General features: G+C 34.9%; 1 protein-coding gene across 1 annotated transcript; it reads right to left on the bottom strand.

The window, feature by feature from the left end:
• Positions 1 to 229: 229 nt before the first annotated feature.
• LOC113042742 (phospholipid scramblase 2-like) lies at positions 230 to 7,683 on the bottom strand. The gene is made up of 7 exons (XM_026201757.1): positions 7,567 to 7,683; positions 2,743 to 2,833; positions 2,113 to 2,155; positions 1,801 to 2,021; positions 1,494 to 1,655; positions 542 to 700; positions 230 to 460 (listed from the first exon to the last, which is right to left on the bottom strand). The coding sequence occupies exons 1-7, from the start codon at positions 7,611 to 7,613 to the stop codon at positions 431 to 433; spliced, it is 753 nt and encodes a 250-aa protein (XP_026057542.1). The 5' UTR covers positions 7,614 to 7,683; the 3' UTR covers positions 230 to 430.
• Between the last annotated feature and the right edge of the window lie 4,051 nt (positions 7,684 to 11,734).

Genomic DNA, 11,734 nt, shown 5'->3' with positions numbered 1-11,734 from the left:
AAACTATAACTTTGTGTTGCAAAGGTGTATATTGGTCAGGTATTACTAAAAAAAAAAAAAAGATTATATATATATATATATATATATATATATATATATATATATATATATATATATATATATATATAATTTGTTTGGGGTGAGCTATTCCTTTCAATGCAGGTCATGACATCAATTAGTTAGGGTAATTTATTACAGATAAGAAAAAACAAACAAACAACAACAACAACAAAAACACATTGTGCTTTAATCAGCATAACCAGTTGAACACACACCGGAAGCTTCTTCACAGTCTCTAAAATCACAGTTCTTCTACACTGCTGGCTTCATATCCACATGCATTCCATTGGATTTTACAGATGTATGATGTGCAAGGGTTAACATCATCTCTTCTCACTCGTTTCCAGTTACAACACCGTCTGCGTTGCAACTAGTTAGTTGTCTCAAAAAACATGAAGTCCTGAAAAAAAAAAAAAATCAATCAAATATGTAATTTATAACCTATACTGTCAAACCATATTCGCTGTACACTCATACTCACAATGAGAAAGCAGGCTCCGATCATCACTGCCTTCATTCTCACATCAAGATCCATGGGGAACTGGATCCCAAAGTTGTCTGAATCTGTGAATACCTCCCGGAGAAGTCCTGCCCACTGTTTGCTGATCTTTCCAATGCTGACATCATCCAGGGTCAGGATCTTCAAGGGGGCATGATAAGATGTAAACAAATAATATGTCTATGTAGAGCCATACTTAATATTTACATGAACTATTGCATCCGCTCAACAACAGTTCCCCCATGGCCATTTATAGAAAGAACCGAATAGCCAGTAGACATAAAAAAATAAAAAAAATAAAAAAATCTAATAATAAAACAAAATCTAATCTGAAGCTCTCCGGCTAAATTCTATTGTTTTAAAAGAGCTGAATTATTAATCACTTAATACTGACATATTCTCCATAAAGATGATACAGAAGTCGCAAAGAATAATAGTTGTTTATGGTTTAATCATATAACTGAATATTGTAACTATTGTAGTCATCATTATTATTAATTTATGTAATTGCAAGATACAAATGGCAAAATTGTGCAATAAATAAAAAAGTGAGTGTATGGTGTTTTTGTTTGCTTATTTTTACTGTGAGTTTATGTCTTCCAGTTGTGAGTTTAGGAGTTTAGGAGGGGGGGAAACTGTGAGATGCAGTACATAAAAACTATAAATTAAGGACACAAACAGTATACTGTATAAATACATTGCAAATAATTTGAAAATAATGCTAAAATAGGATATAAAAAAGGCTTTATGCTCTTTATGTGAAGTATAATTAGATTTGTTTTTGAGAAAACATCAGTCTCAGCTCACCGGCCTAAACAAAGCTTTCAAGGGAATTAAGGGCTGTGTTATACAGAAACAAAGCCATTCATTTTCAGTGAGAGTTAGCAGATGTTGTCTGTGACCGTTTGATCACAAGGTGCTGGAGATGTCCTACCTCAAAGTCCACATCTGGCCAGCAGCTCCAGGCACAGAACGGCCCCTGGAGCTTCAGAACCGGCTCTCGCTGCTCGTTCTCTATGGTGAACTTGGGGAGGAATGGGTGCCACTGCTGTAGAACATATCCCACTGTGTTTCCAGGAGGAGCCTGGATCTCCAGCTGAGACAGGAAAGATAAGGAATAAAACAAAATTGCCCCTTTAGTCATATAAATACTCTCTTTTCTCTGCAAATTATGTAATTCTCAGAGCTAAAACTAGAACCAGAACTTTTCAGAGCTGTTTTTGGCCATCCAGGCAGATCACCTCTTGCAGACAACATGGGAAGAAGCAGGACGTGCATTTGAGAGGACGGCTGACTGTGATGATCTCCTGTCCGAAGTTATCCAGGACACGGATGGTGAAGGATCGCTGCGGGCCGCAGCACTGACGGGTGAGACAGTCGTTCTCCTCCACCGCGTAAAACACGTTCTGACCCATGGAGTTACGGATCTCAAATTTATTGTTGCTCTCGAAGCCTGCCAAAACTGCATAAACCATACAGATCATATTCATTACATAATACATATTTATATGTGGGCAAAAATAGGTCTGCCTGTAATAAACTGTTATGCATACCTTCAATAAGCTCAACTTTCTGTTTGATAAGAAGTTGATCTACCTAAGGGAAAGTAAATAAATAAATACATTGTTTGTTTGTTTTTTTGCTAATTAATTGGTTATAGAAGAAAATTTACAATTATTAAAAGACGCCATCTGTTTAACAGAGTAAATTGGCCCCTGAGTTGGGGCTAAATTCGCCCCTGGCTAAACTTACAGAATTCATAAATGACTTTCGATATAATTGTTATTAATATTTATTTGTATTTAAAGTGTCATTACAGTACAAAAAATTTAATCAAATATTATATTTACAATTTTGACAATTAACTTGAATAACTGAATAACTAATGACAGACAAAGCATTTTTTTTTTTTTTTTTTTTTTTTTTGCATTCATAGTGATGCTGGTATGATACATTTTCAATTAAACTATGGGCAATTAGATATGTAAATAATCACAAGACATAGAATAAATTAAATATCATTTATTTTATTTTATTTATTTATTTATTTTTTTACTGGGATTTTTCTGTCATTAGTTATTTAAATATTCAACTAATCTGTTAAATTAATCTTTTAAATAGAATATTTGATTTAATTTTGCAAAAAATTAACTGAGGCCTTTAGAGTCTGCAGATGAACTAACCTGTGTCAAGTACTCTAATCCTGGTGGACATCCTGGTATTCCTGGATTGGGAACCATATACATATTCATAGGCTGCATGGCTTCCCTTTTCCTTGTGGTGAAGACGAGAAAGATTTGTATATTGGTCAATGAAATTTTAGCATGGCAAATAATTTTGTACAAATGAAATGTAGAGGAGAGCGTTTTTCCCAAAATAACAACTAGATAAGGCCAAGATACATTTTTATTATAACTATGAACTACGTTTCTAAGAGCGATGCATTAGTATTCATCATGAACCTGAGAGAAAATACATTTCACAGTAAATGATAAAATTCTCAGCAGTAAGAAAAAAAAAAAAAAAAAAAAAAAAAAAAAAACTTGAGGGGTAAAACATCCCCGGGGGGCATGCCTTAATTATTGAGGGTGCTAGGTGCTAGTTACGTCAAAATACTGTAAATATATTTGTTTTAAACCATCAAGGCGAGCCAATGGATATCACCGGTGGAGGAAATGGCCAGAATTCACTGGGGGGAAGGGGATAATAATGGTAATAATAATAATTTTAGATTAACTTTTTGAATGTGTTTAATTATAAAACCCTTTATAATCTATAATAACATTAAGCTTATTTCATATTTTCTCTAAGCCTTCTTGGATATTAAGACAAAAGCATACACTGTGTGTGTGTATATAATGTAAGCATCATTAATGACCACTGGTGTTTAATAAATAAAAAAAAAAATAAATAAATAAATAAAAAATAAAAAAATGAGAACATTTAATAATGGTGTCTAACTGGCCTGTTTAGCTAAGCCCTCAAAACATTTCTTATTTAGTGGTACTTTATTGCATGATTCGTAGATATTTTATAGTTTACACTTTGCATAAATAAGTTTTTAAAAGTTAACTTTACAATGTAAAGGATTCTATGTCGCTAACATTTCTTTTCAGGAGCACTTTTGATCTGATCATTGACAGAAATTAACCTTTATATTATATTTTGACTCCTTAAAGTGTTTTTTTTTTTTTTTTTTTTTTAACTATTTTTTTAACTTAACTAATTACCTTAATTTTATTAAATGTATGTCATCTTTTGTGCCCCCCCAACATACTAAAATTCAATTTATAAAATTTTAATTACAAAATAAATTAAATTAAAATAATAAAATACAATCAGGAAGAATAAGTTACTAGTGAAATGAAATCAGTATCAACAAATCATCTTTGAACAGCACAGAAGAGCACAAATGTGGCATTAAGGAATATTTACAGACTTTTTGACAACATTCAGAGGTGGCATTCATACATTTCATAATAACAATGTTTTAAATATAATGTTTTGAATACAGAAATATAAAAATGACTCCATTTATACTTTAAAAATAAAACTGAGACTGCAAGTAGGTGGCAGCAAGTGGCTGTCTTTGTCACTGAATCATTCTTCCAATTGATTCGCTCAAACGGCTGATTCGTTTAAGAACGAAGCAAGTGCCTGTCTTTATGAATGGGTCACTGAATCATTGACTCACTAGATTTGTTAAAAAATGCAGATTCATTCAGAAATGAAACAGCCTGTGTTTGCTTGGAGATGCACATCGGCACAGCTGTGAATTTGAAATAATTTTCATGGATAAAATAGAGTACAATCAGACAAATCAGATGTTCCTAAAATGTAAGTCACCTAAAATGTAAGTCGTATAAATTCAATTTCACATTTGCAAACTTCCTTTAAAAGCTGTTACTCGTCTTACTTCATCTTGATATCACAAACTTTCATTAATGAAGATCTCTGCACTGCACACTGAAGCTATTATTTACATCATTGCACCACTATGTTTGTTCTAATGAATGACAAAAACAGCAGTCTGTTTTCATGATCTGTGCTGTGAGGAGAGGCAATTGTATTGGCTACAGTCTGCAGGTATGATGGCCAATCACAAAAGACAGTATTGGGCAATGAACCATAGACACAGATATATCGTGCTAGGTTTATGTGCAGAAGTGGGATCGCTTTTGCGTTCTTTTCAATGGATAAAATATAGAAGTAACTTTAGTTGGAAATGAAACAATATCCCCCCTTGAAATTCATTCCCTGGTTACATTTGTGTTTCTGGCGTAGACTCAAACTTTATTTGGATATATTTAATGCTGTATATTGAGAAGTGGATGATGTTAAATTCATTTACTGTATTAGACGGCGCTGTGGAATACTTGATTCTGATTGGTCAATCATGCCATCCAGCAGTGTGTTATGTAAGTTATAATGTACATCCAGCGGTTGTTGTCTCAGAATAAGGCTGACAGGGTGATCAGGATCCTGACATGAAGCGGAAGGGTTTTGTATCAGCTTGAAGGGGTTTATTCTGAGATAACAACCGGCTGGATGTACATTATCCTGCTTATTACACGGTTGTTTCCCACATAAGTAAATAATTAGACACAAAATATTGATTTGAGTTGAAATATTTGAACGCAAAGCTTCCGTGAACACAGGAGTTGCAACCAGTCACCGCACTTATTAAACAACACCACAGAATTTAAATTTCACCGCAGATATAATTAAGTCAATAAAAGATTTAAGACGAAAATGTTTTAAAATCTTACCAGTTTGTTAGTTATCTTATCCTTTACAGAGTACAAAACAATCGTAGCAAAATGTCATCTGTGTTTGACATAATTAAATAAATGGACACAATTTTAAAGTGAGTTTTAATATTTTATTAGCAAAACAAATGCAAAGCTTCCACCAAGAAAAACTGTAGCAAGAGTACAGCACTGACCCTAGTTACCAGGATGAGCCTGTGTTATCAGCTTTTAGCGGTTGTTATCTAGGGATAACATATCTCAGAATGTTGTGATCAGAATCAAGTAGAGATGTGTAATAATCCCAGATAACAACCGCCAAACTGAATAACACATGGCTCATCTGGGTATTACGAGTTATCTTGATGTCTAACATTGACATCCGTGGGACATCCGTGTACAGCTATTTATAGTCCAAATGTGGTAATTTGTGGATGTCTTTTTAACATCAAATTTAGACTTATTTTGGACGCCGTTTTTAGAACTTCTATAACTATGCTCCCATGTTTCCAGACGGTGGAGGACATGTTTTATGTGCAAGTTAAGTTTCCTGTAGCTTACAGTACTTTGGCTCAACAGCTAGTTTCAACAGGAAATGCATTACACCTTCGTGTGCATCTCCAGTTATCACCTGCTGCTGGAGATGCATACGAAGGTGTAATGCATTTCCTGTTGAAACTAGTTGTTAGCAAAGAAAAGCTACAGGAAAATTAACTGGCACAGAAAACATGTCTTCCACCCTCTGGAAACATGGGAGTAACACTAGAGTTATACAAATACAAATAAATCACAATTCAATATCACCATTTTATTATTCAAAAATAAATTTGTCGATGCAGGCTGAAAAGCTGTGCCGTCATTTTACCAAAATTCTCGAAATGCCAGTTGTGTTGCCTCGGCCAATCAGAGCAGTGTTTACTGGTTGGGTTATGATGATGTGCTGCCTTGACCAATTAGAGTGATGTTGACTGATGTTTGTCTCTTTTAAAATTATTAATAGGAGGCCTATATGCTACCATGAAATTATTTTCTGAACTATAATTTCCCACAAATTGCATTTCTAAATTAATAAACAGATACATGCAAAAATACATGCAAAATATATAATATACAAAAATACATTCACATAATGAATCGTGTTTGTTAATAAATCATCTGTATATGGAGAGTTCAGATGCAAAAGCCTCTAAGTGCCATCTGAAATTCTTCTAGAATTATATTTTTTTATAAAGCCTCTGTAGTTAAGTACTTTCACTTAAATGACAATTAATAGGTCATTTGCATTGCCATTTAAGTGAAATTATTGAAATTAAATATACAAGCTTGACAAAAATTATCATTCTAGAAGAAAATTTCAGATGGCACTTAAAGGCTTTTGCATCTGAACTCTTCATGTATTAATCATGTTGATGGGCCCTATAAAACAAATATTTCCTGCACCTGTTATTAAAAAATTAAACAGTTCAAAGGTCAAATGTTGAACATCAGGATGACGTCCAAGTTGGGCGAATAGATATTTAGAAGTGGTCATGGACCGACAGACCTAAAATAGACATGATCTGCAGGTCTTTCCGATGTCCAATGTTTAGTGGGATTTGTATAACAGACTGTTCCCATCCGCTGCCTATATACACCCCTAAAATCATCACATCTGTATACATTAGCATTCAAGAGTTAGAAAAGAAAGTTTTGTGACAATAATAATTATCAATATATATATATATATATATATATATATATATATATATATATATATATATATATGTATGTATGTATATATATATATATATATATATATATATATGTATATATATATTTTTATTTTATTTTTTTATTTTTTTCAGCAGAGTAACATAAACATTTATCCACTGATAGAAAGAGAAAGAGAGAGAGAGATAGAGAGAAAAGAAATAAAATTCCATACCATAGAAGTCTTCTAAATTTAGACAACTAGGCTACTGTATGTCCAGAAGACATAGAACCAGGTAAACATATACTATTTAAATCTAAACAAAGCCTACGGTATGGTTTTATGAATAGCCTGGAAACAAGAGAGAAATATAATATAATATAGCAACACGACCTGAAGAAACACAACAGTTTATGGCATGCAGCAAGTGCGTTCAAGACAAGATTTTTTGCTCATAAAAAAAAAAAAATTAAAAAAAAAAAAAAATACACGCATGGTTTATAAGCAGCATGACGTTCGCGGACGCGTTAAATCTGCTACACAAATCTATTTACAGGATCAAAACTCACCTGCGTCTTCGTATGATAAAGACTGAGATAAGGGTCTCCAAACCCATATTATGCACCACATTCCATTGGCTGGCATGATGCTCATGTGCTCCAAAGCTCTTTTTACGTCATTACGCGTCAGTCGAGATTTCCCGGAAGCGAATTAACAATCCTACTATGGTAAGGTCCTTTTTTTTTTTTTTTTTTTTTTTTTGCTCATGCATATGATTTAAGTATCGTACAGTCACTGTGTAATACTATCTGCCAGACGATTGTAAGTGAGCACAAAGAAAGGCTTGACTCATGAATATTATAACGTCAACACGTGCTAAATAATATTCACAAGGAAGGGTTTTCGGCATAGTAGGATTTAAAAAAAAAAAAAAACCTTCTCCTGCAGGAGGCAGAGACTACTGCTGATATTATCGCCAACTCCGCAAATCATAACGAGATTTTTCATGAGTTAAATCGAATCGACATACCACAGTACTGAATATTGTTCTAGTCATCCTATATCATGTTTATACAAATGGATTTTGTATAATGGAATTGAACACTAATTGAACACTAAGGGTCTAAAATAACTAAAACGACAATTAAGTGCAATAAACTCTAGCATGTTATGTACACTAGAAACCATTATATGTAATAAAATCATAAAGTACAATAACAGTAACAAACTGTTTTTGAACAGCTAAAGTAAATGGAGCAGCTGACATCAAAAGCCTTGTAAGGTGAAAATGGCTTGAAATAAGGTGGATAGGAACAAACAAAAAAGTACTTCAAAAATACTACTTTTTTTCTTTTATTTTCTTTCTACAAGGGGGGGTACTTCATGCGTCACAATAAACAAAGTGCATTATGGGTATTGCTGCTATTTGTAAGGTATCAAAGCCAAGGCCTTTTGTAGCTGGAGAATAGTATTTTTCATCAGCAAAGTGCAGCTGTACAGCTGCAGGTCTGGCCTGTACCAGTTATTTTTCCTGCAAAGGCAATGATGGTAGCTATATGCTGCAACATACTTACACAACAACAAGAACACAAAGAGAGGGATGAATGGTCTGGAGAAGATGATAACAGAACAGAAGAGGATAGTGAAGATGATGAGGCTGCCTTTTGTTAATTAATTGTTAAGTATAGCAGTTTGTCTGAAGGTGGTAGCCAGTGTGTGCTTTGTGTGGTGCGGAGGTGTACTCTTGCGTTTGGCGGAGTTTTAACGGGGTCCTCGTTGGATCTTGCGACTTGCGGACAAACCTGGACATCCCTTCTGCCATTCTGGCATGGCCCTAGTGACTTGCACGGCCTGTCTTGTATGGTATGTTTATACTGAATATTTACATGTTTGGCGTGGTGTGGAGGTGAAGCCCTCTTGGTTAGCCTTGCGTCTGGTGGGCTGACCCGGGTTGCCCAGACTCAGTTTTAACTCTTGCATCCTCAAAAGTGTCAGGAGGGGATTCAGCCTCTCTACACCCTGAATACAATGCATCAACATTCACAAGAGCACTCATGATTCTGAAATGTTAGATTATTTTGTTTACCATAAAAATAACCTAAAATTATGACTGAAAGTAATCAAAATTTGCCTAAATAAATAAAAATATGTACTAAAATTAGCTCTTTGAAATCTGAAAATGCCAGAAATGAAATCAGCATCCTCTTAAACCTCTAAAACCACTCACATATTGTAGAAATTGGCCGTTCGGTGCAAAATATGTGGTAAAAATGGACGATTAAGCTAATAATGCTTATAATGCTAATTATGCAAATTGCTCAACATATGCAAATTAGCATTCAGTAGTTTATGTATGCTGGGGACCCATACTCCACATTTCCGCAATAAAACTTTGGTGTACTCAACATTTCCGGGTTCACCTAGTTGACTACTAAACTAAATGGTACAGACTTAAATAATTTTAATACTGTAAACAAGATAGTATTACTGAAGTACGAGGTTGGAGGCAACAATGCGGGTGGCACTCAACTGTGGTGTAGTGGATCTGACCCGAATCAGACAAATTAAAGAGTCGATTAGAACTGTGGTTGAAACACAAGCCGAATTCCTCAGAAAAGGCAACAGGAAGTCATAAAACATTCTGTCCCACAAGTCCCAAGCAAGATAACTAACCAACCAACTCTTTCACAGAACAGCTTTCAACATTAACACCACTTGAACCACCTTTGAACCTCTGGTCTCCACAGAAATCTTTGTCAGATTATGACACAGAATCTGTCTTTTCTACATATATATATATGGACCAAAATGAACTCAAAAAGACTTATAAATGAAAATCAGTCCATCGCTTCACTCCATATTCATTTATATGTAACCCACACATTTTACTATCATGTTATTATCACTTATTGTGTATGTCTTTTAATAACTATTGGATAGCTTAAGGATACATAGTCAAGCCTATTATGTATGTATTCAAATCTGTTAGCTTGAAACAGTCCTGACCATCAGTTATTTGTCGAATGTATCATATTCTTGTTATAGGAATCATGTCCAAAATTATACCCTGCAAGAGCGGGAAAATTCGGACCACGTGCTTGATAATATAACATATGATTTATGATACCCCCGAGCCAAGACAATATCTGATTGGTCAAGACAACATTTGAGGTGTGGCCAACAGGCCAGTTAAAATACTTAGGACACCATAAAATCATTCTTTTAGTTTTAGCTTTGCTTTTGCTATCAGTCATGCCAGCTTTTTAGTATGTTTTTTAGCTTTTAGCTGTGCTACTAGCCATGCTTTTAGTCATCACTGTTCTTTGAGCGCGGTTCCAGCGTGCTTCGGCCTGCATGCCTGCTGCTACTTAGCCACGATGAGAAGAAACACCACCTAGTCTCATCAAACTTTACTTCTTTTCTTTTTCGTTTGAGAGTTTTGTGTTCTGAGTTAAGTTTTGTAACGCCGTGTCTGTCTGACCTCGAGTGCCCGTTCAACTTCAACCAGCCCACACAACTCCGCGTCTTCTGCCAACGCCCAACCACGGGCTTCCCAAGACGTCACTTCAGTGACTACTGAACTTCCAGCCAATCAGCGACATCGGGAAACCCCCTTTCAATGACAACAAAGGGGACTCCCTTTAAACAGGAGACGCAAGTAACTTTACCTCCAGACTGTGACCTTTACTGGTGTATCTAATATAATTTTAACCTCATTGAGGAACTCAATGCAAGGGCTAATTAAGTGATTGATGGTTGTTCATGTCTATGCAATTTAACGTACTGCTGTAAACTTGGGATTCCACATTTCCATTTTCTTAAACTAATTGTTCCCTAACTTTCGATCTTCCTGTAACTTGTGTGAATGTGTGAGAGCGTGCGTTTATATGTTAGATTAGTTTATGTCTTAGATTTATCTAATAAAGCCGTATTCATATTGAAAAGTGAAGTATCTTGTGTTTTGTGCTTACAAGTTAATGCCTTAAACTGCCGATCTTGTTACTGTGCTAATTGATAGTGTTTTCACCATACTTAAAATTTTAAATGATTCCCTTTGAGCTAAATTGCCCTGTTTCCCTTGCAGGGGTCAGGTAGTGGATCAGTGTTGTTAATCATTGACAACTTATATAAGTTATGGTTCCTGAAATCTTTGCTGAAATTATCTCGCTATCTTATCTACTTGGTTTGCTTCTGTTTCTCTAGTATGACGATTTAATTGGTCCTTACTGTACCGCTCTGTATACTTTCAGTTCACTGCTCGATACGCAATACCTTCAAAATGGTGCTTCGGTGACGTCACACATAATAAACACAAAGACCAATTTAAAGAGGTGGCTAATTCGTACGACCTCACTCGTATAATTTTGTATGATTTGTCGGGAACCCAGTGATGGGTACGTTTAGGGGTGGGATTAGGTGTAGGTCATTCTTACAAATTCATACAAATTGTGGAACTCGTAAAATGTGTACGATTAGCACAAACCATATGAATTTGTACGAATGAGGTCATATAAATTCATATGAATTAGACAACTCGTAAAATATGTAGGAATTGCCGTGAGATCAGCCTGGCCCGCTCTATGAGTCACTAGTGCCCACCATGGACAAGTCTGCTGTCTCCCTTCACCATATATATATATATATATATATATATATATATATATATGAGGCTTTTGGTTCGGTTCGCGGTACGCATTATGTAGTACCAAACGGTTCGTTGGACTAATTAATTATATT

Source organism: Carassius auratus, chromosome 24 (assembly GCF_003368295.1).
Source record: "Carassius auratus strain Wakin chromosome 24, ASM336829v1, whole genome shotgun sequence".
In the NCBI taxonomy this organism is placed as follows: domain Eukaryota; kingdom Metazoa; phylum Chordata; class Actinopteri; order Cypriniformes; family Cyprinidae; genus Carassius; species Carassius auratus.
Note: the sequence above shows the minus strand (reverse complement) of the source record. Positions and strands in the feature narration are given on the sequence as shown.